Source organism: Hipposideros armiger, unplaced genomic scaffold, assembly GCF_001890085.2.
Source record: "Hipposideros armiger isolate ML-2016 unplaced genomic scaffold, ASM189008v1 scaffold_494, whole genome shotgun sequence".
Taxonomy (NCBI): domain Eukaryota; kingdom Metazoa; phylum Chordata; class Mammalia; order Chiroptera; family Hipposideridae; genus Hipposideros; species Hipposideros armiger.
The window spans coordinates 1,180,641-1,207,476 of NW_017731844.1; the positions used below are offsets into that span (position 1 = coordinate 1,180,641).

General features: G+C 64.9%; 1 protein-coding gene across 19 annotated transcripts in view; it reads right to left on the reverse strand.

The window, feature by feature from the left end:
- Positions 1–26,836, reverse strand: part of BRSK2 (BR serine/threonine kinase 2) — a 54,822-nt gene that overhangs the window by 7,108 nt on the left and 20,878 nt on the right. For 12 of the 19 annotated variants that reach the window (XR_002126757.1, XR_002126755.1, XR_002126756.1 and 9 more), the window contains exons 2-17: positions 15,626–15,720; positions 14,285–14,370; positions 12,363–12,503; positions 11,831–11,947; positions 11,229–11,262; positions 11,037–11,105; positions 10,788–10,934; positions 9,230–9,261; positions 8,776–8,940; positions 8,587–8,684; positions 8,359–8,509; positions 6,834–6,899; positions 4,848–4,908; positions 3,914–4,121; positions 3,635–3,683; positions 404–527 (exon numbers count right to left, since the gene is read on the reverse strand). Coding sequence is in view for 15 of the 19 variants with exons in the window: in XM_019667357.1 (XP_019522902.1) it covers positions 404–527; positions 3,635–3,683; positions 3,914–4,121; positions 4,848–4,908; positions 6,834–6,899; positions 8,359–8,509; positions 8,587–8,684; positions 8,776–8,940; positions 9,230–9,261; positions 10,788–10,934; positions 11,037–11,105; positions 11,229–11,262; positions 11,831–11,947; positions 12,363–12,503; positions 14,285–14,370; positions 15,626–15,720 (1,643 nt within the window). In the remaining 4 variants the exon portion in view is untranslated. Of the gene's footprint in view, positions 1–403; positions 528–3,634; positions 3,684–3,913; positions 4,122–4,847; positions 4,909–6,833; positions 6,900–8,358; positions 8,510–8,586; positions 8,685–8,775; positions 8,941–9,229; positions 9,262–10,787; positions 10,935–11,036; positions 11,106–11,228; positions 11,263–11,830; positions 11,948–12,362; positions 12,504–14,280; positions 14,371–15,625; positions 15,721–16,960; positions 16,989–26,836 lie in introns of those variants that run through there. The other 7 variants (XR_002126758.1, XM_019667359.1, XM_019667358.1 and 4 more) reach the window with 3 other exon arrangements.

Sequence of the window (26,836 nt, forward strand, 5' to 3'; positions counted from 1 at the left end):
ACCAGCAGGCAGGCCCTGCCCACCCCATGGTGGGCTCAGCACAGGGCCCCCTGGCGGGACACTGGAGGGCCTTCAGGGCTTTCTGCCCCTCACAAGGACAAGCGGAAGCCGTGCGAAGCCCGAGTGCAGCTACCCTCAGAGCCACCAGGCCGCAGGGGGAGGGGAGGTCAGGGGCCAGCAGCATGTGGGGGTGGGCAGAGGCCCACCCTGTCCCCGGTGCCCCTGCTGCCACAGCCCAGCCCCAGTTGGGGCCTGTATGCAATGTGACTTGTTTTGTCAACGCCCGTCTCCCGCCCCAACCCACCAGCTCCCCCAGGCCAGGGGCCCCTGCCAGCGTAGGCGGGAGACGTGTGTGTCTGTCGAGTGAGTGGACAGAGGCTCCGTCTGGGCGGGTGGGGCTCACCGACAGGAAGGCGTGCACGATGTCGGCTTTGATGGAGCTCAGGGGCTTGTCCTTGATGACCACAAAGATCTGTTCCTCCTTCTCCAGGCTGATGAAGTTCCCGAACCAGGACTTCTTGGCCAGCCTGTGAGGGAGGGACGGGGCTGATTACGTCCGGTGCTGCGCCTCTGAGGACAGGCCTGCCCCCGCCTCCAGGCTGGGGACCAGCTCAGTGCCCTGACCCCGACCCCCTCATCCCGACCCCGACCCCCTCGTCCCGACCCTGACCCCACCATCCCGACCCTGACCCCGTCCCGACCCTGACCCCACCATCCTGACCCCGACCCCCTCATCCCGACCCTGACCCCCACCTGCCTCATCCCTGATGCCCCCCCTCATCCTGACCCCTCCACCTCACCCTGACGGCACCCCCCGTGCCCTGGCCCTGACCCTACCCCTAATCCCACAGCCCTGGGCCTCCAATACCTCGGCCCAAACAGCACCCACTGAAATCCAACCAGAAAGGAAAGGAGAACCCACCCTGACCCCCAGTCTTGCTTTTCTCTGTTAAGGCACTTTTCTGGAAGGTGCCCCCCTCCCTGGGACTGTGAGGGGAGCAGGGGAAGTGCCGGAGGTGGAGTGGTGGTTGGGGCAGCCGGGGATAGGGGAGACCAGGGACCCCAGGCCACCCTCCGTAACTCCCATTCCAGGGGCTGGTGGCTGCTCACCTCCCTGTTGACCCAGCCCAGGTCACGCTGGGACACAGAGGTGGCTTCAAACCCCAGGGACACAGTTGCTGTGCTGTGCTGGGCAGGCCAGGAGCCGCACCTGCAGAGCCCCGGGCTGGCAGCGCCCTTCTGCCTGGCCCCTCACCTCACCAGCACCGAGGGTCTCCCTTAATCTATTCGGTTGGTCATCATGCTGGTCTTGTCACTGTGTCTGGGGCCACCCTTCTCTGAGGTGGAGACCTCCCCCCCACGTCCCCCGTGACAGCACACACCAGTGGGACAGACCCCTCAGCCGGCCCCAACATCCTGCCTCCTGGGTTCACGTCTATGCAGGACCCTCCCTCGGGCATGGCCAAGGCCTGTGACCTGCTTTTGACCAGGAAAACGGGAAAAGCAGATGTCACCTCCGAGACCAGGTTACATAAGGCTGTGACTCCCATCTTGCTAGCATGTCTTCCCTGCTTCTGGTGAACCCCAGGCCGCTGGAGAGGCCCACACAGCCCCGAGTCCTGCCAACACCCTGAGCTCAGCTGCAGGTCCTGCCCCCGTCCAGCCTTGAACGACCACAGCCCGTTGTTGCCCTAAAGCAGAGGGCCGGCTGGGCATGCCAGGTCCTGACCACGGAGGCTGAGGTGCTAAGTGCGCTGCTTTACGCTGCTGAGTGCTGGGAGCCATCTGTCACGCAGCCATGGCTAAGGGACGCCCAGGCCGCCGCCCTTGCAGCTACGGTGTGGACATGTGACCAGAGCTCCACCCATCAAATGCGCCCCCTCAAACGGGGGGGTCAGGGGTGCAGAAGCAGGGACCTGGGAGGAGGCGGCCATAGCAGCCATGTCCGGGGTGGGGGCCAGCCTGGTCCTCGCTCAGCGTCTTGCCCCCGGTGCTGCCCCATCATTCTTACCACCCCCCCAGGCGTTGCCAGAGGCTTTCCTGGCCACGTGACTTCTTCCCCTGCCTGTTTCCAGAGTCGCTCTTCAACCACCGTGAGGAGAATTCCGGAAACCGGCCGCCTGCCAACACAGCCCCTTTCTACTCTCGTCAGCTGGCGCTGCCTGTGCCTGGCCAGGGACCCCGACAGAAGGGCGCCGAGGCGAAGACATGGAGACACGTGTCCTTTCGCACCGCACACCCTCACTCGGGTTCCCTCCCAGGCCATCTGCTGCGCCGGCAAGTGCAGGCTCCTGCCCGGAGGGGCTTGCCGCGGTCCCCACGCTGCGCTGGGGCTCGGAGCCCACGAGACGCTTGGGGGCGGGCAGCTTGGGAACCCACTGGTGGGGGCTCTGCCAATCTCCTCCCTTGATGAAGGCAGATGAGTCACAATGAAAACCCGGTTTCTTTTCTCTGGCAAAGTAGTCCTGTGTCTAAGAGAAACCCGGCTGAGCCAGAAAGGCCAGTGGAGGGCGTGTGGGGATAGCCTGTGACTGTTACTTTAGGTGTCAACCTGGCCAGTTTGGTCCGACACGGGGCACTGCTACTTCAGAGGTATTTTGTAGACGTGGTAGGTAGTCAGTGCCACCATGTGGGCGGCCTCGTCTAGTCAGTCAACAGCCTTGAGAGCAAAGGCTGGGGTTGAAATCCTCCTCACGACGGCCACAGTGGCCCTGCCCGTGGCCCTGCCCGTGGCCCTGCGGCGTCCCCCAAGCTCGGCTTCCGGCCAGACGATGTCTCAGACCTGCCCACCCACACACCCCCTCCCGCAGCTGAGGGGCAGACGTCTCGGGGCCAGGAGCACGTCTTCTGTAGGGGGAGGCACTCGGGGGGTTAACTGTGCCGAGCTTCCCAGGGCCACCAGGTCACTGCGTCTGCCCGTTCCCGTTGGACCCTCAGGTGGGGGGATGAGGCCTCACTGTGAAGGAGAAGCTGCAGCCACCCGGCAACGTCAGGCTGCTCTGGGGGCTCCTTACTCTCTAGCCTTTCTGAGAAATGTCACAATTCTGTTACAAGTATGTTTGGGAAACCTTTCGACAGCAGCAGGAAATTGCAACTGAAGGGACACGACCCCTGGGGTTACAGAGTTCCCTAAATCCAGGACCTCGGGGCCTGGGTGCCAGCTGGAGGCGCCGCCATGGGCGTGGTGTCCTCAGCCTCACTCAGAGCGCGCAGCACAATGACAGCTTCCCTTCCTTCAGACACTGGCCCGCCTGCCTTCGCTGCCTGTGTGAAGTCGCGGCAGCCTCCCGCTAGGCCCTCCCCGGGCGGCGCCCCCACGCCCGCACGTCCAGGGCCGAGGCTGGGTCTGGGGAAGTGGGGGCGAGCCTGCACGTGCGACGATCATGTGCGGCGTGGCCGTGTGCTCCCTTGCCTCCAGCCAGCCCAGGCTGCTCACCCCAGGCTGTGGCTTCTGAGCAGCCCCAGGCCCTGCTCCTGGCCCAGCGCTCACAGTGCAGAGACTCAGGCATGCCAGCGCTGGAAGGAGGGACCAGCGGCAGCCCGGGCCACGGGGAGCAGGGGAGAAGGACCGGAGCCCTCAGAGGATGCCACGCATCCCAGCACCAAGCGGGAGGTGACGGCAGGGACCACTTACTCTGGGGACGACTCCGGGGTCAGGTTGGACATCTCCTCTGGCGTCGGAACTGCAAACAGAGACAGGGAGGTGTGATGACCACCCGGCCATTTCCCCTGCACGGCGGGGCGTCCTGTGGAGCTGCCCCCACTGTCCTGGGTGCCCCAGGGCACAGGCCCACCCTGCCCCGTCCCGGCTGTGGGGAGCTGTCCTGACCTCTGGTGCTGAAATCAGGCCCTGACTCGTCTGGCCTTCAGCCAGCCCTGCTTGCTGTTCCCCAACAGATGGCACCGCGCTCACCTTGCAGTTTCCGGCGGTGGAAGCGAGGCGACCCCAGGAAGCTGTTCTTGATGGAGTTGAGCCTCGTCCTCCAGGGCACCCCTCCGACGCTGGGGCTGGACGGTGGTGTGGGGTTGGGCGTGCCTGCCGGACTGTCTTTAGGCGTGTGCACAGGCGTCCCCTTGGGGGTGGGGAGGGGACTGCCCCTTGGAGAGGGGTGAGGGGTCACCTGTATGGTGGGGACAGATTTGGTGTTTGGTTCAGTTCCAGTGGGCGGGAGCCGGGTGGGGGCCGGCAGGGCAGCCGGCCCGGGGGTCAGGGCCAGCTGGGGGCCGAGGCTGCCGGGGACAGGGGGCCGGGCCTGGGTGCCAGCCGGGAGCGGGTTGGACTTGGTGCCCTGCAGAGGCTTGTCGGTCAGCTTGGCCTTGCTTGGCAAGGTCTGGGTCTTGGGGTTGGGCCGAGGTGCGGCCTGTGGAGGGAGGGCGTGTCCGGGCCGAGAGGCACTCCGACAAGCTGCGGGCTCCGCGGTGGTGGCCGGGGTGCAGGCCACGAAGGGGATCCCGGGGGGTGGGGGAGGCAGGACAAACTTCCTAACAGGCTACAGGGCAGGCGCAGAGGGCGGGAGGAGAGCGCGGGGGTCGGCCATGCATGCGCCCGCCCCACCCCCGCATGCACACACAGCACCAGGGGGACCATAAAGAAGCCAAGGCCCCAGGGCAGGACCAGCGGGCGCAGGCAGGTGCGGGGGGGCGGGGGGAGCGTTTGCCACAAAAGAAAACAAATGACGCACGAGAAAACAAACAGAACAGAACAAAAGAACGTGCAGTTAGCGAGAGCAGCAGCAACGCAGTGGCCCCAGCAGCAGGCGGGGACCAGGCGGGGGCCTCTTCCCAGGGCCGCTGAGCCTCCCCTCCTTTGTGTGGGGGCCCAGGCGGGCGGTGGGCGGCTCACTCACCCGGGGGCTGCTGAGAGGGCTGGTGGAGAGGCCTGAGGACGCGCCGCTGATGGATCTAGACCTGGAGACACAGGCGCGGGGCCAGCTCAGCCTGCGAAGGGGCCGCCGGCTCTCGGCTCCTTTCCCCCCAGGTGACCGTCCAAGAGGCTCAGAGACCTGGCCACGCCCGGGCCTGCCTGTCCTGCTATCCCCACTCGCCTCGTACCGGGCCCAGGAGCCCCACAGCCCTCTAGTTCCCCCCACAACATCACAGCCCCAGGGGTGCAGTCTTGGGGCTCCTCTCACCAGGCAGGAGCTGTCAGGCCTGAGGCCCAGGAGAGCAGAGGGGGCCTCCACAGGGGACTCTCAGGGGTGTGGGTGGATGGAGGGGCCAGGGCAGACGGGGGCTTCCTGTGACCCGAGTCCAGCCCCCGCCCCAGGTCCACTCTCCACACTCCAGCTGCCCTGAGCCCGGCCTGACCCCCAAGGCTGAGCTGTCACTCAGCCCAGAGCCTCACATCCCAGCATGTGGGCCGCCAGCTGGGCACCAGCCAGTCCCTCCATGCCCATGGCCCACCTGTGCAGCCCAGAACTGCCCACAGCAGGCTGGCCCATGGCGCCCCTCGTACCACGAGGGCCTGGACGAGTCGAAGTTGGGTGGGCACTGGCACAGACTGCGGCCTTGTCCCTCACTGGCCCCACTGTGCCCGCTGGCCTGGCCTGGGCACGGGCCTGAGGGGGACCACTGGCCCAGTGTGCCTGGTTGGGAGGATGCAGCCACCGGCCCCTCGGGCAGGAACTGGGCCCCCTCGGGGCAGGGGCCGGGCCTGCTGGGCCTCACACCACCGCACCTTGTGGCCTTGAGGGGGGCAAACATCGGCTCGCCCCTGGGCACCTGCTGTCCTTAGAGGCAGGAAATGGGAACGGGGGGACCGAGGCAGCCCCAGGAAAGGCCAGAAGGCCGCTCCTGCCGCCCACCCAGGCCTGTTCACCCACCAGCGCAGCCTCGGCCTGGCCCCTGGGCCTGGGGAGGAGCACGGCCTGCGCTGGCCAGACTGGCTCTCAGCTGCCCCACCTCGCACCTGTGGGCTGTGGTCCCGTGGCCATGACCCTCCAACCCCCCCACCTGACAGCCACAGAGCCAGGGGCACTGACCCTGACCCAGCCCCCCACCCCAGCCTGCCCAGAGTCAGGCTGGTGCCCGAAGCTTTCAGATGCTGAGAGGGGAGCTGCGAGAGCTGGTCGGTACCAGCTGGTGCCCCCACAGCAGCCACAATTGAGGCCCAATGCCCAGGGCCTCCTGCGGGCCAGCGTGAGTTCGTGGCTGGCACAAGGAAGCAAAAAGCAGCAACGGGAGGAAGGGAACTAGAGCCATCTCCACACCCTCGTCTAACCAGGCGGCCCCTGGAGACTAAGCTGCAGGTGCCGAGACAGAAGGAGCAGGCGTGGCCGGGGGCCAGTGGGAGGTGTGACCTCTGTCGCCCTCAGGCAGCAGGCCCTGCAGGTGCAGGGTGGGGGCTCGGGAAGGCGGGGCCATGCAGAGACCCCCGGACCGCACAGCTCCTGCCACCAACTTGGGAGCCTGCAGGCAGACGTGGGCCGGCTGAGCTGCCTGGGGCTGCTGCTGCCACTTGGGCGCTAGTGGGCAGCAGGGTGGGTGCAGGGGCCAGGGGCAAGCGCTGGCAGGGGGAAGGCGAACCAGCCCATGAGGCCCACCGGCGGCAGCACGAGGGTGGGCCGGAAGGCACCTCACGCCTGCAGCCACTCGGGGCCCAGCGGGAGCGCACAGTGGGCCTCCCAGCCCATCTCCTGGCTGGCCACTGGCCTCGCTCAGCAGCCCCACTCCTGAGCCTCGGCCTGGCCCGACCCAGCGCCGTCCCCGGCTTGCGGGAAGGTTCCCTTGCTAACGGGGAGAGGGCTGGGTGCCGCTGTTGGATGCCCAGCCCTGCCACCAGGCCCGCGTGGCCTGTGGAGCTGGGGGGCGGGGTAGGTGGGCAAGGTGTATACCTGTCTTCTTTGCTGAATTGGGGGTGGGCTTCAGCGATATCCAGGCTTTTACTGAACACTGCTTTACTACAGCAGGAACAAAGCGAGAAAACAGAGTTACTCCCGCGGCCCCTCCAGGAGCCCGGGAGGCCAGATCTCCATGCGCCTGAGCTGGGCGCAGCTCACCTGGCCCCAGGCCAGGGCACACAGATGCCAGGGGACATTGGGCAGGAGAGCACCAGGGCCGTAGCGAACCCCCTATTGACCTGACCTGCTGGGCAGGGTGGCCTGGCCAGGCCTTGGAGGACGCCCAGCACCCACCACCAGCCCCAGCGGGCGGCCCATTGTCATTCAGCACCAAGAATGAGAAGCAGAGTCCTGAGGAGCAGTAGGGCCAGGAGGCGTCGGGAGGAAGGGGCTCCCTGGCGACCATCGGGCTGGTTCACACCGACCCCAGCCCAGCACCTGCCCCCGCGGCAGCCAGGTCCGGAAAGCACAGCAGAAGCCACGGCCCCATGGCTCCATGCCCAGCCCCTGCCCTGAGGCCTATGCCAGTGGGGTGGGAGGGGTGCGCCCACAGCAAGCAGGACTCGGGCCAGCAAGGGACCTTCCTCCTGCTCCTCTCCGTACCCCACCCTGGTACCAAGAGCCCATGGCAGTGGACACCTGGAAGGAGGCTCCGGACGGCCAGGACCCCAGGCCAGAGGCTGAGCCAGCCTGGTTTCCTGGGGAGGGCCCGGGGCCACCGGGTGACTGTGGACCACCAGCCCAGCTCAACCCTGATGGTGGCCCAGCAGCCCTGCGGCTCCTGTTTGCTGGCAGCTTTCTCAAGAGGCCTGACCAGCTCAAGCATCCAGCACCCAGCTGATCAGAGGCAGCCAGAGCTACCCAGGCCCCAGACTACCAAAGCCCCCACCTGGGCAGAAACACCGGGCCCCAGCCCTCAGTCGGCTGCGACTCTGTGGGGCCAAGATGCCTTGCCTTCCTCCAGGGGGTTCTGTCAGGCCAGCCCAGACCTGCTCGTTGACCCCCAGAATTCAATGTCCCTGCCCCCTGCACAGCCACAGGTGACCTAAACACAGGGCAGCAATGAGGGATAACAGGCCTGCTGGGCTGCCAGCTCTGAGCACCGTCCGGCCTCCCCCGCTCAGCCCACCTACTGCAGTTCACTCCACTCCACTCCAGCCCAGCACAGCTTGGCCCAGGCCAATAAAGCAAAGCCAAATTCAGATCAGTCCAGCTCAGCCCGGCCCAGCCCAGTCCAGTCCAGCCCAGTTCAGCCCGGCCCAGCCCGGCCCAGTCAGGTCTACTCTGGTCCGCTCCAGGCCAGCTCAGATCAGTCCAGTCTAATCTACTCCAGCCCAGCTGGGCCCAGTCCTGTCCAGGCCGACCAAGCCAAGCCCCGCCCAGCTCAGCCTGGCCAGCTGCAGGGCCAGGGGGCAGAAACAAGCTAGGCCAGGCCCAGCACAGCCCGTGAGGGGCACCCACATCGAGCAGGCCAGGATGCCAGCAGCTAGGGCACTGGGTCCTCCCAGGAGGCACGTACCTCTGGCCGTGCTGGGCCATCTCGATGGCCCGCCGAGCAGGCACCGGCGAGCCGCCGTCCGTCACGCTCAGCACTTCCATGGACTTGCGCTCGGGCCGCCGCTTGCCATGCCGGTTCAGCATGGGGGAGTCGACACGCTTCCGGGGAGGGTCTGCGTGCAGACGGGGGTCAGGACCAGGCAGCCTGGGGGCCTGGCGGGTGGCGTGGGTGTCCTCGGGGCCCTTGTACCTATTTCATTCCTGGGGGGCAGGTCCTCGTCCTCATGGCTCGGGTACCTTTCTTTCCGGTCCAGGAGGAGGAAGTAGATCATCTTCTCCTGGTTCTCCCTGCAGGAGTGGGAGGGCCCGAGAGAGGGTTGGCAGCCCCGATGGCAGCCCTGGGGGCCACCGCGTCCCCACCGCCCCCGCGTGCACGTACTCCTCGGACAGCAGGTCCTGCAGCAGCTTGTTGCGGTCTCGGAAGCAGCCCAGCGAGTGCATGCTGTCCAGCACGTCGGGGTCGATGTCGTCCAGGCTGGGCAGCGAGCGGATCTGCACCTTGCGCGGCACGGGCTGCTCGGGTTCCGGCTCGTTCTTGCCGCCTCTGTGGAAGACAGGGCGCCACCGGCGGCCGCTCACCTCAGGCTGGCCTGAGGCCCCTCTGGCCCCACCGGCCCTTCCTGGGGACCCTGAGTCCTGCTCTCCCTGCACCCAGCCCCTGTACACCTGTGTCCTGCCTGTGCACAGTGCACGCCGGCCAGGGTCCCCGAGAGCTGGGCCCAGGCTGGGGGCAGGCCTGCGCTGGGCTGGGTCCGCCCCCCACCTTCCCTAGCAGGCCCTGGGGCCACAGCAACAGGCAAAGCAGGTGATGAGTGGGAGGAAAAGCTACTTACATATACCATATGTGTTTCTGAATGTGCTCTAGCTACAAGAAAGAGAAACAGGAAGTTAGTACGGAGGGAGGACAGAGCCCACGTTAGGAGGCCAGAGGGAGCCGGAGCTGGGAGCACGGGGATGGGAGGATGACAGTGGAGGAAGACAGGAGTGCAGACAGCAGGGCTGGGAGGGAAGGGCGGGGGAGGAGGGAGGGGAGGGAAGGATGATGGGGCAGGGGACATGGGGGCGCAGGGGACATGGGGGCACAGGGGAGGATGGAGATGGAGGAAGATGGGGAGGGGCTGCATACCAGAGGCTCCAGGCTAGCCTCCTGACCCTGCCTACCCCAAGTGGAAGAGGAAATGCTGATATAGAGAAAAGGATGTTGGGGTGCTGGGGACTGCAGGCAGGGAGCAGGGGGCCCCTCCCCCACTGCCTGCAGCTGGGGGCCCCTTGGTGGCTCAGAGAAGAAGGCCTGAGGAGCAGAGCGGAGAGCAGCCAGGGGCCCAGCCCACCTGTGAGGAGGGGCTGGGGTGCAGGTGTGAGCAGGAAGCTCAAAGGCCCCTCCCCAAGGGCCTCCCCGCCAGACTGTGGACAGCTGGGTTGGGGAGGGTGGGAGAGGGCCACCCCCGTTCTGCAGAGGCCAGCCCAGAGGGGTCCTGCTGCCCTTGCTCTGGGGACCTGCCATCCTGGTACCAGCTAAGCCCTGATGAGGCTGGCTGGGGGCTTCTTTCAGAAGTGGGGCTTCCCTCAGGCCCCCCTAGCCCCCCAGCAGTCAGTGGGTCATGAGGAACTAGTCCCACTGACAAGGCTGGCCTGGAGGTGGGAGAGCAGGTGTGTGTGGGGAAGCTACAGCTTCCCAGGCACACCCAGCAATCTGGAACCACACCTGCAGGCACAGGCCAGCAGGAAGCCTTTGTGTGCACACACACATAGAACTGCACATATTCACACCTGGGCACGTGCTCACATACCTGCGCACACACCTGCACATGTGTTCTCACATGCATGCGCACGGACACCTGTGTGCACATGTACACACACGTGCACAAAGCTGTGTACTCATACACGTGCACTCACACCCGTGCACATGCACATCCATGCACCTGTTCACACAGCTGTGTACACTCACACACATGCATGCACCTGTGCACACACAGATGTGCATACTCATGCACGTGCATTCACACACCTGTGAACATGCACACACACCCGTGCACCTGTTCAAACTATGTACTCACACACCGCGCACATGTGCACTTACCCGTGCACCCGTTCACACAGCTGTGCATGTACTCACACACGTGTGCTCACACCTGTGCACGTGTTCACAAACCTATGTATACACCATGCACACATACACAGGCACACACCCATGTACCCATTCACACAGAGCTGCGCATGCACTCACATACGTGTACACGCCCGCACACACCCGTGCACACGCAGGGCTCCCTGGACCACACTTGCAGGCACAGGTGAAGTCTCCCTCCCCCAGGACGCATGGAGATGGAACCTGTGCCCCTGGGGACCCTGGAAGGGGTGCAGTGCGCGCCCCGTGCCCTCTGGACGCACCGTCAGGCGCCGCGCCGCGTCCACCTCGATCATGCCGCGCAGCAGGCTCTGGCAGTCGGGCGGGATGAAGTGCGGCATGTGGAACACGCCCCGCTTCACCTTCTCCAGCAGCTGCCGCAGGTTGTCGTCGTCGAAGGGCAGCGCCCCCTGTCGGCCAGGGACGGGGTCACCGCAGGGCGGAGGGACTGGGTGGGGGCGGGGTGGGGCAGAGCAGGGTGCCGACGGAGAGGCGCGGGGGCGGGGTCTCACCACCAGCAGGGCGAACAGGATCACACCGCAGCTCCACACGTCCGCCTTGCGGCCGTCGTATTTCTCTCCCTGCGGAGGGCACTGCGGTTGGGGGACGCAGCAGACGCAGGGCCCGGGGGCTTTGCAAGCGCAGGGTCTGAGAGGGGGGTTGGCCCCCTCCCACAGGCAGGGGCTGGAGTGATGGCTACTTACCCGGATCACCTCGGGGCAGGCATAGTGGGGGGACCTGAAGGCAAAAGCAACAGTCAGGGCACAGGCTCGGGACTCGCCGTCGCCCAGCCAGGACCGCAGGGTGGGCACTGAGAGGCTGCCTCCGCCTGGGGAGGATGCCACACACGGGACCCTCAGGTCCACCCGGAGCCTAAAGGGGCTCTGGTGTCACTGCCCTCCCGCTGCCCCACCCCATGCTCAGCGGAGACACAGGCCTAGGAGCGTGGGGGCTCGGCCACACTCAAGGCTGCCCAGCCGTCCTGGTCCAAGGAGACAGACAGACAGACATCTGAGGAAGGTTCACGCGGATGGACCGGGGCTGGACCCGCCTTCCAGGAGGGAGAGCCCAGGGAAGACCTGCCACCCCACCCCCCACTGGACGACACAACGGAACCACCTCCAGAAACAGAACCAGGGGGCTGCGGGGTGCTGGAGGGGACCTGGGAGCTGCAGGGCCATCTGCCTGGGGGGCCACAGAGACAGACCACTCATGGCCTCTACAGGGCGGGACTAGGGGTCGAAGCACTGAGACGCCTCCGGGCCGGTGCAGAACGGGCCGCCGCCGGGAGGGGGCACCCACTCACCCGCAGCTGGTCTCCAGCAGGCTGTCCCCCACCTGCAGGGACGCCATGCCGAAGTCCGCGATGCGGATGTTGTTCTTCTCGTCCAGCAAAAGGTTTTCTGGTTTCAAATCCCTGTGGCTGGAAGGGATGTGGTGGCGGTTGACCTGGGTCCCGCCCCCAAGCCCCACCCACACAGCACTGATCCAATGGCAGCCTAGCACGGTGATGTCACAGGCAGCCAATCGGAAGTCGCCTGCCTGGGGGTTGGCTCCACCGAGGGGCAAGGACTCTTGGGTCACACCACGCGCTCCCGCGGGCCCCTGGGCGGGCTCCGCTTTACTCCCTGGGGTTCCATCCCCCCTCACTGCTTCCCCCACACCTGCTCTGGGCTCCCGGAATGAGGGCGCCCTGTTCCCCAAAACCCCTGAAAAAGTGGAGAAGGGGCTCCTGGAGCCGTGGGTGGGCACCTGGCAGGAAGCTTCCTGCTGCCAAGGGGAGCCAGCTGGGGGAGAAAAATTGGGGGTGGGGTCACGTGGTGGGGGACAGCACACACCATATAGAGTGACTGTGGCAGAAGTCCAGCGCTGAGATGATCTGCCGGAAGAACTTTCGGGCCTCTTTGGGGGTCAGCCTCCCCTTCTTGACCAGGTAGTCAAACAGCTCCCCACCAGATACGTGTTCTAGCACCAGGTATCTGTAGGAAGGGCGGGCGTCGGGTGGGTGCCCACAGCGTGCCAGCCACCTTGGGGCCACCCAGCCAGGGCAGCGCTGGCCAGAGGCGTGAGGGCCCCGCCCGCCCGCCTCCTGGCAGTACGGCCTCCAGGCCAGCTTCCGGTGGGGGAGCCCTAGGGGAGCAGGGCCACACGCGGCCTCCTCCTGGCTGAGGGACGGCTGGGCCCCACAGCAAGAGGGGCTCTGGCTGCTAACCCTCATGGGGCCGGAGCTTGGCCCTTCCAGGTTCCCCTGGTCAGCCCAGGCTGGGCTCCCAGAGCAGGAGACGAATCAGACACTCGGGCCCTCAACGAGCCCTGGCCAGCACAGCGGTCCTTAAAGCTGGTGCAGAACCCGGCCAGGGCCCCGGGGGCTGGCCAGGGAGGAAGGGTGGTGGGCCTGCGTACTGGGCAGCAGTGTCCTCCCTGGCGCCTTTGTACCCCCTGTGCTGCATCGTGTCACCAAGCAGGGGTCCAGGGACCAAAGACCCTCTGGGCAGCTGTGCAAGGCCGAGGGGTGAGGGAGGTGGGGGCAGGAAGGCGTCTGTGTGATGGTGACGCGTGAGAAGTCAGCTGTGTCCGAGCGGAGTCCCCTCCAGGGAACCGGAGGGGGGGCACAGGGTGGTCCCGGCAACAAGTGGACACTGGTGCCCGGGGGTCTGGGGAGTGTGGGCGGCTCACTGCGCATGCTCCCCTGGAGGGTGGTGGTCCTGGGTGGGCTGCTGTGGCTTGGGGAGCGGGAGGGGGCACACACAGGACCAGGACAGGCAAGGACAAGGCTGGGGGCCACGGGGTGGAAGGAGGAACCAGCTACCTCCAGGGCTAGTCTTGTAGGACTCGAGGGGTCATGGGGTGGGGGCGGCTACCGGGGCATAAGGAGCCTGTCTGCAGAGAGAAGGTGACACTGGGTGGCTTCCGGGTAGGAGGGGCAGGTCCTGGGGGGCCTGCCCTGCTTCTGAGCAGGAGGGCCAAAGGGTGGGTGCCCTACTGGAACCCTGACCTGGGGGATCCTGCTTGCTCCTCCGTCTCCAGTCTTCCTGGGCTGACTTTGAACCTCTAGGTCACATGGGCCCAGCAGGACCTGGACCGGCCACCTGTCCTCCATCCTGGGCATCCTGTCCCCGTTACCAGGCCTCTGCCCAGGCTGTACCCCTGCCAGGCTGATGTCCGAGGCCCTCCCCTCCTTCCTGTCCCCCTCCTGTGCCCTCCGCACAGCCAAGCACTCGGCCTGTCACCCCTGTCAGTCTGTCCTTGACAGAAGCAAGGAGGTGACTGGTGTCCTGCGTGGAGGTGGGCCACACCTGCTCTAGCACCTGCCCGCTCCCCAAACTCATGGGCTGTCACCAAGAAACGGCAAGGTGCTGAGCTGCTGTCAGGCCAGTGGGTGTATGTCCCCTGGTTATGATTCTGATGGTGGCCGAGTTCCTCCAGCTCACCAGCATCAGGGACCCCAGCACCATCACCTGACTCCCAGCCCCTCAGGGCTCCCCTACGTGGGGCAGCTTCTGACACCCCATCCTCAGCTAAACACTGGAACTGGTCCATTTGTGCAGCACTGGGGTCCCCGCTGGCTCCCGCGCCTGCAGCCCACCCCTCCAGGAAGCCTGACCTCCCCAGGGCGGCTCTCGAGTCTCCACGTGTCTGATCAAGGAGCAGTGTGCCCCAGCCTGGGGCCCGTCCTGGAACGGCCCCTGCCCAACCCCCCTGCCCAGGCCCCACGGCCTCCCTCGGGCCACCCCGACTCTCCAGCCCCAGCAATACCTACAAATATTTTTTGTTTTCATAAACATCGTGCAGCTTGAGGACGTGCGGGTGCTCGATGAGCTTCAGGATAGCGATCTCCCGCTCCACCTGGGGGGACGGCGGGGCGTGCGCATGACGTGGGGGCTCAGCCCCTCGGGCCCCTGCATCCATCCACCACCAGCTCGTGCCTGATGCTGCGTGTGGGGCTGGACTGTGGGGCACAGACCCCACCCTCACCCTCACCCTGCCTGCCAGGAGCCTCTGGCTGCTGGGGACACACAGGTCTCGTGGGCTGAGCCTGAGTGGGCTTGTGGAGGCAACACAGGCTTTGGACAAGGGCCAGTCTAGCCACAGGGTCTCCACCTGGGGGCCAGCCTGTCCCACACAGGTGCTAGGGCCACCTACAGGCCCCTCCCCTGGCTGCACCTGGTCCCTGCCAGGCCTTCAGAGGAGTGGGCCCCAGTTACACCCCCAGCCCTCTTCTCCAAGCTCCTGTCTGTCCACTCAGACATATCAAGGATCTCAAACCCAGTGTCGCAGCCCGAGCCCAGGCCCCAGCTGGGCTCTGTGCAAGGCAGGGTCAGAACCCGCCTGCCCCCGACCTGTACGGTCCCCGCTCCATCCACGAGACCAGCACCTCCCCTTAAAACCTCCCCACCTCGGGGTTCCCCAGGTAGGCCCGCCCCCAGCAGCCAGAGGGGTCCTCTGATGTCACTGGCACCTAAACAGAGCACCCATCCCTTCCCTCTGGTTTTGTGCCCCTATGTGCCCAGCAGGGCAGGCCTGCCCCCGCACCCCCTCCCCGCAGTACAAGGGAAGGACGAGTGAATTCACCCAGGAAAAACATCAAAGAGGAGGCTCCCACAGGCGGGGGCTCAGAGGCACAGCTGCGGGGATGGGGAGCCCCCACTTTTCTGCCCCACACCCAAGTGTGAGCAGGCACTCGGGAGGGGGGCTGGTGTCGCCTCCGCACTGAGCATTGCCTGTGTGTGGGGCTCTGTCCCAGTCCTGTGAGGAGGGAGGCTCCCAGTACTGGGATGCAGGGGAGTGGGGGGAGGGGCTGGTGGCCTCTGGGAGCCTGTCACTTCCATTCTCTCCTCTGAGGCAGAGCTCTTGTTCTGATTCTAATCGGGGAAACTGAGGGCCAGCCCACTCTCCCAGCAGCACATGGACGATGCCGGGCTGCGGGCCACCCCCAGGCCTCTGGCTGAGGCAAGGAGGGAGAATGGGCAGGGTGGGGACCCACTCCAGGGGGTGGCGACCGCGCTAGAGCCATCTCGGCTCAGCCTCAAGGAGGCCCACCTGGCGGGCCTCACGCGGCCCCCCACCACCACCACCACCACCAGGCCCTGCTCCAGCTCACCTTCATCAACACAGACTCGCTGAGCTTCTCCCGGTTGACGATTTTGATGGCCACCTTCTGGCAGGTGACACAGTGAATTCCCAGCTTCACAAGGCCTGTGGGGGAGAGAAGTCTATTAGACCCCATTGAGGGCCACACCCAGGCCCTCGAGGACTGGCAGCTGTGGGCCCGACCAGCAGGGACCCCACCAGCTCCTGAGCCAGGCCCCTCCGTCAGGGTCTGGACCCTGCCCCCGGCTCCCCGCTCCTAGCATGCCTTGAGCCTGGCTTCATGGCCACTGTCTGCCTTCCCACGCGCACTGGTCACTGCCCAGAACAGCTCCTTGTCAGAGCGTCACTGCCCCACGCCATATCCCTCCTCCATGCACGGGCCCTCCGGCCTCCCGGAGCCCAGGGTCTCATGCACGCCCATGATACCCAGAGTCCCTCCTCCAGGCCTTCAGCTGCCCGGCTGGCCCCTGCCTGACCGGCCCCACGAGGCCCGATCCCCAGCACTCAGCTTCTGCCATCCTGCGACCCCACCCGTCACTCTCCTTTCAGCCTGTGGACCCCTGGACACAGGTGCCCAGGCACCTGTGTGCAGCTCACTGCTCTCCCCAGACCACTCCTGGGCAGTACCCTCCACCCAGCCTGTCCTGCACCATCTGCCCCCGAGCCGAGGGAATGCCCTGTTAATGCACCTCTGCTCTTACAGCCACACTTCAAGGACCCACAGTCCTGGTCACCACCCCCTTGTCACAGCTGGGCGCCTACCTCCCCTCCCCTCCCCTCCCAGGCTGGGATGTGCCACTGCCAGGCCCTCTCCCACTGCAGCCCAGGCCGCTGCCAGCTGCCCTCTGGCTGTTCTGCTCTATGGCCTCCAGCCCAGGACACCGTGGGCTCTCCCTGAGCCTGGACCCCAACGCCGGAGTTCTCCAAGGTGGCTGGAGTTCCCAGATGGGCACGTGGAGGTTACACAGTGGTTGGGGCTGCATTTGGGGGGCCTGGGCGCTGCCACGTGAGGGACAATCTGTTAACCACAGCACTGCAGCCTGGTGGTGACTTCTGTTATTTTAAGGGACACAGACCACGTCACGGTCACCCACACTGTTTCAGTCACACTTTACAAAGAGTCATTTCCAATGTCAGAAGATCGCCCAGACAGCGCCCCCTGCCCCTTGTCATCGTTACCTTGACACCTCATGTTTCCCAACAGCTTGGATTAGTCTCTGCCCCTTTTGACCTTGGCCAGTGGGGCTTCTTACCAATTTGCCTTTTGTCATCTGCACCGAAAAAATATTCCCCTAGTCAGTCACACATCTCATGCAACCTTCTCTCGCCTCCTGTGTGGATTTACCAAGTGCAGCCATGTCTCCCTCCAAGCACACTTCAGGGAGGTCCCCCAGCTGCTGCACACCTCTGCCACATCGCAGCCAAGACATGAGGCTGTGTGGCCTCAGAGGCACAGCAGCCGCAGGCCGGGCACAGAGGGCGAGTGGGGGGCTGTGCTGGGAGCCCTGCCGGGGAGGCTGCAGGCGCCTGGGGCCCCCCACCGGCTGCCTTTGATCAGCTCAGGAGCCCTGTGTTTCCAGGCAGGTGAAGAGCAGAGGCGTGGAGAGGCGGGGAGGGCAGCAGGGTAGCATCAGCGTCTGTCCATCAGAGCCAGCGGGGACTCCACCCCAGGACCGAGCAGCCTATCCTCGGCCCAGATGCGGAACCGGCTGGGAGCAAGCCGGAGTCAGGAGCGGAACTTCCTGTCCATCGATACATCCCCAAAACAAGGCAGACAGCCTGAGAGGAAGCAGGGAATGGGGGGGACAGGTGGCAAAGGCTGCTACTCTGAGAAGACAAGCTCCTCCAAGTCCCCGAGCACCCGGGACAGACGCCAGGTGAGGCAGGTACAGGAAGGACACCCCAGAAAATCTCCGGAAGTGAGCCTGGGAGACCCCACAGGGCCGAGAGCTGTCGCTGACCAGGGTGTAGTGAGGGGGGAGGCCAAACTCTGCACAGCTGGTCATTTAGCGAAAAACGGGGAATGAGGTAATGTCGCCCAACAGTACTGTTACTGAGCAGGCGTGAAAATGGTAACAACCAAAATGCACAGGCCAGGGACAACGCTCGAGGCTGACTGCAGTGGGGACAGGCTGGTGGCAGAGCAGCGCCGCCCGGGCAAGGGCAGACTCGGCACACACTCAGCACACACCTGTGCGCACACCCCCCCTGCACACCTCTCCTCAGAAGGCAGGAGTCACAGGTGTGCGGAGGAGTCTGGTCCTGCTTCCAGCACTGCCGGCTGACCCTCCAGAAACAGGAAGTTGGGGGACGATGAGGTCACCACCGATGATGATAACAGTGGCCTGGTGAGCACCCACCTGCACCTGGTGCTGTGTGAATGGGGAACTGTCCCCACCCCCTTTTACAGACCAGCCCACGTGGCCTCTACGTCACAGTGCATTGTGCTCGGAAAGGTTACAGGACAAAGGGCCCAGCGGACGAGGTGCCCTGGACAGTCCCACGCCATCAGCACGCATGGAGCAGCTCGCTCTCCGGCCTATGGGACACGTGGCCGGCGCGTCCTGGAACTCTGGTGGCTTCCTTCACCTTCCTCCACTGGCTGCCCCCCCCCAGAAACAGACCCCTACACACCCCTCGAAGCCCAGCATGCAGCTGTCCCTCCTTCCCTGCCGCCCCGGGTGGCGGGGGCCTTGGGATGGCGGAGGCAGCCTGTGCTGGGCAAACCCACAACCACCCTCTCACCCTCCCCCCAGTGCTCAGGCTCATTATCCAATTGTGGTTTTGTCTCTAATTACTGTGTTCACAGCAAACACAGGCGCACACACAGAGAAGGAAAATACACCGTGTCACACTGCAGGGTGCCCGCGTCCACCGCGGAGGGGGCTGCCCGCCCCACCTCCACTGCAGGCGGGAGCCCCTGGGCCACCAGGAAAGGCGCTCAAGAGGCAGAGGGAAGCCTCCCCCAGGAGGGCTGGGGCGCGGGGCGCACTCATGGCCCTGAAAGGACACTCATCGTCCTTCCTGCCGACTGCCCTGCCTGGCGGGTGGCCCGGCTGTCCCTGTCACCCCAGGGCCCTCCTAGCGCATCCCGACCACCCTTTAACAGGTTGGCGAGGAGGTTTGTGAGGCCTGGAGATGAGAGCTTTGTCCCTCCGGGGGGGCCGGCCTGGTCCCCACCCACCCGGGCCCTCTCCACTCAGGCAGTTAGCCTCTCCGTCTCCTTGGGAGCGGCTGACCTGTGTCCCGTCCACTGCAGAGGAGCGTGAAGAAATAAGGTGACAACACAGCAGAGGGACCTGGAACCACGTGTCTGTCTAGGCCTGGAAGGCCCTCCACAGATGGGGACCCAGAGTAGGAGAGGGGCACACGCTGCCCACACCCACCTCGCTGCCCACTGGCCCTGCCCCCACGCAGGGTATGTGCACACATCAAAGGGGAATGAGACTGTTCGCCATTTCTCCTTCGAATGACTGGATCTCCAAACCGCGCTGTTCCCATGAGCGCCCAGCCCTGAGCCATGGAGCCAGATGAAGAAAAAGAGCCCCTCGAGGGTTTGGGGCTTCCAGGGAGCCGGGATGCCTGAAGCCTCCCCGTTTCCGGCTCAGTTACCCCGCGGCTCGCCACCCCTCCTGCCCCTTATCTCCTCCGGGCCTGGCCTTCCCACACAGGTCCCCGGACGGACGGACGGAGGTCCTATCGCGCACTGGCAGGCCCTGCCCCAGTCTCTCCCCACCGCAGCTCTACACACCCCCACGGGGGTCAGCTCTGCAAACCCTAAAGTTTCTGCTCCCAAAGCTCTTCTGGCCGGTGGGGGCTCCCTCCTTCCCTCGAGTCTCCTCCTGCCAAGTACAAGCCCTTCCCTCTGCCCGTGGGAGGGTCGCCACCTCAGGGGCCACCGGCCACCTGCTGTGCAGCAAACTGGGGACCAGGGCTGCATGTCAGCTGGCCCTTGGGCACGGGTGACCAGACAGCAGCACCCATGGCGGCCTGGGAGGTCATGGGGGGACAGTGCCCCAGGGCCCCGGCTCTGTGTCCACGGCCGGCCCTGCTCCCACCCCTCGGGCTTCTGCTGCGCCTAGACCTCCCGAGAGCTCCCTGCCACTCCTCAGGGAGACCAGGTCTGGCCACTGACCTCTGGGATGGCAGACGGACTGTTCACCCCCTCTGCTGACCACTGCGCCTCTGGAAACACGTGGCCAGCTCTCCAGGACCGTGAGCACACTTAACAGTGACCCACTTTCCACCACCTCACAGGCCTCACTGTGGGGCTGTGGGGAGCAGTTTCTGTGGCCCCTGCACAGACTGGATGGAGCGCCCCTCCTGCCCGGGCTGTCCTTGGAGGGGTGGGGTGGCCACGCTGGCTCCTAGAAAATGAATCAGCAAAACTGGCTGCCCTGAGCCAGCACTGCCTCCTCTCGCCGGCTGGCAGCCGCAGTGGGCACCAGGAGAAACCTCAGAGGGCAGCGGGTGGATGCAGCCCTGCGGCTGTGACAGAGAAGGCCACAGGACGAGGAACAAGGCCCTGTCCCTGCCCCCAGCACAGAATGCGTTTTGGGGCATCAGCGCATAATGGCCTCCTGCTGAGCGGCCGGCATGGCGCTCACAGCTGCAGGCTGTCCTTGACTGCCCTGGGACCTGACCTTCCAGGTGCAGCTGCCGAGGACACTGTCCCCACACGTTCCACAACCCCCATGCCCAGCCGGGACCCCAGCCGTGCCCTCGTGAAGGGCAAGAGAGGGTGGGTGGTTCTGGAGGCAGAACTGAGGGGGGCTGCTCCCCACAGGCCACAAGCCCTAATGGGAGCTCCATGCCGCACGTGGCCCAGGCCCGGCTGGCCGGCAGGCTTCCCAGGGAAGCTGACACAGGCACCATCCTGGACAGGGCGGGAGGAAGGAGACGGGCCCTGCTCACGGGGGACGGCTGTCCGTAGTGTCCCCAGTGCACCTGGCCCTTGGCCTCGGCCCTTCCTGCCACCTCGTCACTCAGAGCAGCTGCCTCCAGGAGGACCCCATGGCCCCCGCCTCCTGGCAGTGAGGTCCCCTCCGATGCCCACCTCAGCTGGCCTGTGTGGGCGAGGGATCATGGCAGAAAGGATGTGTTTACCCTCCCAAGACCAGCTGATGTCAGCGGCACACCCTCTTGTCGGGGTCCCGTCCTGGACCTCTGCTCTGCTCAAGGAGCCTGCTGCCTGCTCTGAGGCCACACTCGTGGCCTGAACTGGGACCTCACAGAAACAGCCGTGAGACCCCGGAGCACAGCCACCCTGCTTGGCTGCCCCGGGACCCCTGACACTCAGAAGCTGTTACACAGTGTTTGCTGTCTCAAGCTACGAGTTTGGGGTAACATGTCACGCAGCAACAGACCAGAAATACACGATATCCTCTGACTGCCAGGCTGCAGAGGGACGCCCAGGACTGGCATCTGGTACGAGCTGAGCACCCTGGGGGACAGCCTCACGGGATGGGACACGTGGCTCAGACTGGCCCGGGCAGGGCGGGCCAGGTGGGCGGGCTCAGATAAGGCTCCCTGTCCCCCTGCCCCAAACCCAGCCCGGATCAGACAACACATTGCTGTCTGCGAAACTCTGGGACCAGAGGGCAGGTCCGTCCTGCCCTCTCTACATGCCAGTTAGTGGCCCGAGGTCCCAGGCAGCCTACCTGGCAGGAGTGGCCTCTCGCCTAGTCTGTGTCCCCCCATCCCCAGCTTGCTGGCCTGCTCCCAGCAGGTGAGAGAGTAGTGAGTGAGGCAGCTGCTGGTGGAAAGCAAGGGACTCGCTGGTTCCCAGGGCCGGCTCCTCCAGGGCTCAGATTGGGGTGGAACTGGGAGGGGACTGCCAGTCTCTGGATCATGAGCTGGTTCCGCAAGGGAGCTCCAGGTGACCCTGAGCCCCTGGGGACACTGTGGGATCCAGCTGGGGCCCCCAACCACAGACCGAGTGTGTATGATTGAGCGGTGGCCTCCCAAAAGATGTGTCCATGCCCTAATACCTGGGACCCATGAAGGTGACCTCATTTGGAAAGTGCCTTGTGAGTTAGCTGACTTACAGGATCTCCATATGAGATCAGCCTGCACTTAGACTGGGCCCTAACTTCAATGACAAGTGTTCTTTTTTCGGGAGGGGGGCGGAAACAGTGTGTTTTTTCAGGTCCCATCAGCTCCAAGTCAAGTAGTTGCTTCAATCTAGTTGTGGAGGGCGCAGCTCAGTGGCCCATGCGGGGATCGAACCAGCAACCTTGGTGTTATGAGCACTGCGCTCTAACCAACTGAGCTAACCAGGCACCCCAAGTGTTCTCAAAGACTAAGACAGAGGGAGAACCCCCAAAAGCTGGGCGTGGGGCCTGGGCCAAGGAGCCAGCCCTCAGACTCCAGCCTCTAGAATTGATGGAATAAGATTCTGTTGCTTTAGGGAGCAGGGGGTGGCAGTTTGCTTTGCAGCCCAGGGAACCAGTGCCAGCATCTTCAGCTCACACGAGTATTTACCTTCAGTTTCCTTTCATCACAAACCTCCTAATACGTTTGTTCATTCCATGAGGACTTTATCTAAGCACTCGTCTTCAGGTCGCTCGCTGTGACATGAGCTGCTCCCCACTCCCACACACACACAGCAAGTGTGTCCACAGCCCTTCAAAGCACATCAGCACCCCCGGGGCTCTTGACCCAACGTCAGCCTGGAGACACGAAGGGTGGGATTTGGGGGACGGGTGTGAGGTTCTGCCTCCTCGGTGGGAGCCACAGTACGGGCCCAGCAGGGTCTCACCGTTGCCCTGCCCACACCAGGCACGGCTCTGGGTGGAGGGGAGCCTGTGCGCTGCAGACCACTCAGCCCGGAGCCATGGCTCACCCTGGGTCCCTGGGGGGCTCCAGCAGTGCTCAGGCCTGGATGTGGCCACCTGTCCCAAAAATGCCGCTGTCTGGTCAGAACTAAGGCTCCCAAGTATCTTCCACTTGAACTTTGATACAACAACCCCGCTCTCTTTCTCAGAAAGGGAGCCAGGCTGGGCGAGGCTTGCATGAGCCTAACGCCCATTCTCCTGCCACTGCTCAGGGGTCAGGGTGAAACGTGCCCAAGCGTGGCCTTGAGTCTCCCTGGCAGGTGCAGGCACAAACTCTGTCCCATCATGCCCTCTGTACAGGCTTGGAGAGTCGATGGCGCGACATGCAAAGAGGTGGGGAGAACGCGAGAGGCACTGGGCGGAAGGTGTTCAGTTTCCCAGGTCCAACGAGGCGAGGGCAAGTCTGCGACAGCAGGCCCCCAGAGCCCCTTTCAGCACCATGGACAGGACCTCCGGCGTTAGGCTCAGCCGCAGGGTGGTCCGACCCGCAGGGTCCAGGGACAGCAGGTGACTTGCGACTTGTTCAGGGCCAACCGCTGGTGGGACACCAGAGCCAGGGAGCCCTTGGAAGCCGGTTGTCACCGCTCCTGAGACTCCTCCCTCGGCCACACCCCTGTTCTCCCCAGGGCCTGGTCCTGGAGGTCACGGGCACAGCGGCCACCTGTAAGCCCAGGACGCCGGTGGCACGCCGCCCCTCCACTCGGCCCCTCGCGAATCAGCAGCAATCTCCGGAGGCGCCGCCAGGAAGCTCAGCGCACGCGGAGCTGTCCATGCCCGCTGCAGGGTCTCGTTCCGCCCTGGCTGCGAATCTGGCTTCGGGCGCAAAGCACAGCTCTCGGAGACTGGCCGGGAGAATACCTCCCTCCAACCGTCGGCTGGGCAGGCGCTGCAGAAGCCCCCACGCCTCCGGGCGGGGAGGGTCCCAGGGCGGGAGAGTCCGAGGGAGGGCAGAAGCCGCCCAGGGCTCACCGCGCAAGTGCAGAAACGGGGCGGGGCCCTGCTGGAGCGGGCGGGAGGGAGCTTGGGCCGCTCGGCGGTGGGCATGGCCAATACCAGCCGCCAGTGCCGCCACCCGGAGTCCCCAGCCTGGAAGCGCCCGTGGGGTCCTGGGAGGCGCCTCTGCCCTTCGCCCCTCTCTGCAGCAGGGGTTGGAGGGATTTCCGGGTCTTGGCCCAGCGCCGCATCCAAGGCCAGCGCAGGGAGACTGTGCTGGGAAAGCGTCCACGTTGCTCTAGTGGGGCGCGGTGGGACGTGGGGGTAATGAGGTGTGGGCCTCGCTGAGGCCGATGCCACACACTCGCAGACGCCTCCCCACCCCCCACCCCCAAACGACGCGACAGTTGCCCAGGTACTGGGCTATCAGCGCCCTCTTCCTCCTGTCTCCTGACTGGTTACCACCCAGCCGTGCGACCTAAGGGGCCACCGCGCATTCCCTGCGGGAGACGGTCCCAAGGTTTTAGACGGGGCGTTCAGGGGCTGTAGGCCTAACCTTCGGCGGACCTGACAAACAAATCCTGTCCGCAGGCCCCGCCCTCGGCCCGCAGCTGGCAGCAGCCGGACAGGCTCCACCCGCGCCCCGCACCGCGGGCCGGCGCCAGGCGCTGCAAGGCAGTTTGGGGGCCGCCGGCACTGGCTCTCCTCTCCTGTGCCGGGTCCACGCCCCACACGCTCACGTCCGGCCTCAAAGTGTGCTCCCGCCTGGGGAGCGAGAGGCGCAGGGCCGGCGGTTGGGTTCTCGGGCTTAGAGAGCATCCCCACGCACCTACCCCGGGCTCCCCGGGTCCCGACACAGGGGGCGCCCAGTCCCAGCAGGCCCGCTGCAAGCGCTCCGCGCCTCGGGCGCGGCAGACAAGCGCGCTGCGAGGCCGCCTCGCCAGCCCCGCGGCGCCGCAGCGGGCTCGGCGGACTCTGACTGCCTGGCCGCTGGAGGGGCTGCCGCTGCCGCAGACATCAAAGCGCCGCTCCCGCCCACTAGCCAGCCCCCGCCGCCTGCTTTCCACGCCCCGCCCCTTTCCCCCCACCGGTGCGCCCCCTGCCCCAACCCTCGGTGTGCTGAGCAGGCGCCCCAGTTCTCTCAGCCTCCCCTGGGGCTCTGAGCTCCCCAAACCCCTCCTCCTCCTCCTTTGGAGGGATGCCGTATCCCGCGCCCCGCCCAGCTTTGCGTGGCAGCCCCCTCCACAGTATCCTCGCCGGGTGCCCCCACATTTCCTGTGGAGGCCCTGCTGCCGCAGCTCCCAGTGACACCCCCACACCCCATCACGCTCCGGGCTCCTGGTTCACACCCACGCAAGTTCCTCCAGCGGTTAGGAAGGGTACCGGATTGGGGGGGGACTCCGGAGCAGGGGGAGGGAGGCGGGGCACCGCCAGTGCGGCTCCCTCTCAATGTAGATTCCCTGTTTCCTTCGCCCACCAACGCCAGGCAGGGGGGAGCGGGGAGCAGCGGGCGTCTCTTGGGAGACAACTGTTCACGCTTCGAAAAGGAACCTCTCAAATTAAATTAATTAAGCCCTGAAATATTTCACACGCGCCAGAGCTGCTAGGCAGCCTCTGCCCAGCTCCTCACCCTCCCACCCACAGCCCCCAAACATGACCATGACCAGGGACACTGCTGACCCCTGTGCAGAACTGACTGGAACCCCCTGGGCAGCCCTTGATGCGGGGTGGGGGCAGGGAAGAGGCATTCTGGCGCCTTACATAAGCGGGGCTATTCCGGTCAGTCGGTCCCCACGGCCCTCCCCAGGTGCAGCCAGTCGTCTCTGCAGCCCAGGAATGAGTGGATGGCTGCAGTCAGGGCCCAGGCTTTGAAGCCTGGCTCCCTGTTCCCTCCTGGGGTGGGGGCTGGGGTGGCCCCTCCAGCCTCAGGGGCATCCTAACAGTGTCTCCTGCCTGTGGTAAAGACTAGCTGAGAACCCCACACACACCTCTGCAGTCCTGAGCATCCCACACCGCTCCCTGCACCCTCCAGAGGCAGTCTGGGGTTACACCCATGAAGAGGCCCAGCTGGGGGGCCCAAAAGCAGCCGCAGGGGCTTGGAGCCAGAGTCCCTGGAAAAAATCAGAGGATGGTGACCTATGCCCCTCCCCAAAAGCCCCCTCTTGGCTCTGCACCGATTGGAAGATGCTGACAGAGAAACCACCAACTGGAGTCCGGGGTTAAGAGCTCACTCCAGGGCTCAGTGGGAGGGTTGGGGGGCTGTGGCCCTCCTGGGGACATTGACCTCCTCCCCCATCAGACACTCAGGCCAAGCTCCCAAGGTCAAAGCTGAGAAGGGGTGAAATGCTGGGCCCCTACTGGACACCAAGGGCCACCAATCCCCAGGCCTCCAGGCTCAGTGGCGGAGGCGGACCCTACCCCACCCAGAGGCTGGCATGGGACCTGAAACAGCTGGGGCAGTGACATCGACATCGTCTGTGGCTGGGAGGTGCCGGGAAGTGTTTCCCAAGCAGGCCACCGTGAGGCATGGGCTTGGAGAGGGGAGCTGGGAGGACTGGTCCCAAGAGGACGCTGATGCCCAGGTGATCGAGGCAGAGGCAGAGCTGCGTGGAGTTCTGGGGACGAGGGGCTGGAAGGTGCTTGGAGGGGACCCTGGGAGGAGTCCAGGCTGGGGCCAGTGCCTGCCGCCTCCCAGACCCAGGGCCTTTGAGTCTGCCGCCCATAGCCCCCACCTCTGGATTTGAAAAGAGGGAGCCTGGCAAGAGGGGGCAAGTGACAGGGATTGGGATGAGGGCCAGGCCTGCGGGTCTCCAGGGGACCCACTGAGAAGCTCAGTTGTCAGTGTCAGGTCTGAGGGTGGGGCACTTAACGAGGGTGTAGAGGTGGGACAGCGTGGGTGGGCGTCCCTCTCTCCATGCCAAGACAGAGGCAGCCAGGGGCAGCCGTCCAGTGCCACAGCGGCCAGCAGGCTGCCCAGGGCAAATCCTCGTTCTGAGGGGCCTAATGCACACCCCCACCAGACACACCACACTGAGCTCTGGGCAGGGGTCCCCCGGGAGAAACCCAGCCAAGAAACGTTCTGACGACTCACACAAAAGGAGCCACACCACCTACCCAGCCTCCTCATTTAGGTAAAGAGCCAACCACAGGTTCCTAGAGGAAGTAGAGAAAGAAACAGCTGATCCTGTAAAAACAGATATCTAAAAACTCTTTTAGTGTGTACTGCATTGACTCACAAAATTTAATAAGTTACTGCATCTATAAAACAAGAAATCTACAAAAAGGATGAGAACCCGAGAAAGGGGCTGAAGATCCGAAAGATAATAAATAATAGCTGCCAGGAAAAAACTGCTGCGATAAGGACTAGACACACGGGGAAATGTCCCCAGAGGCAAGAAGACAGGGAGCAGAGAGGCAAGCAACCCAGGAAGCCCCGTATTTGACCACAGGGA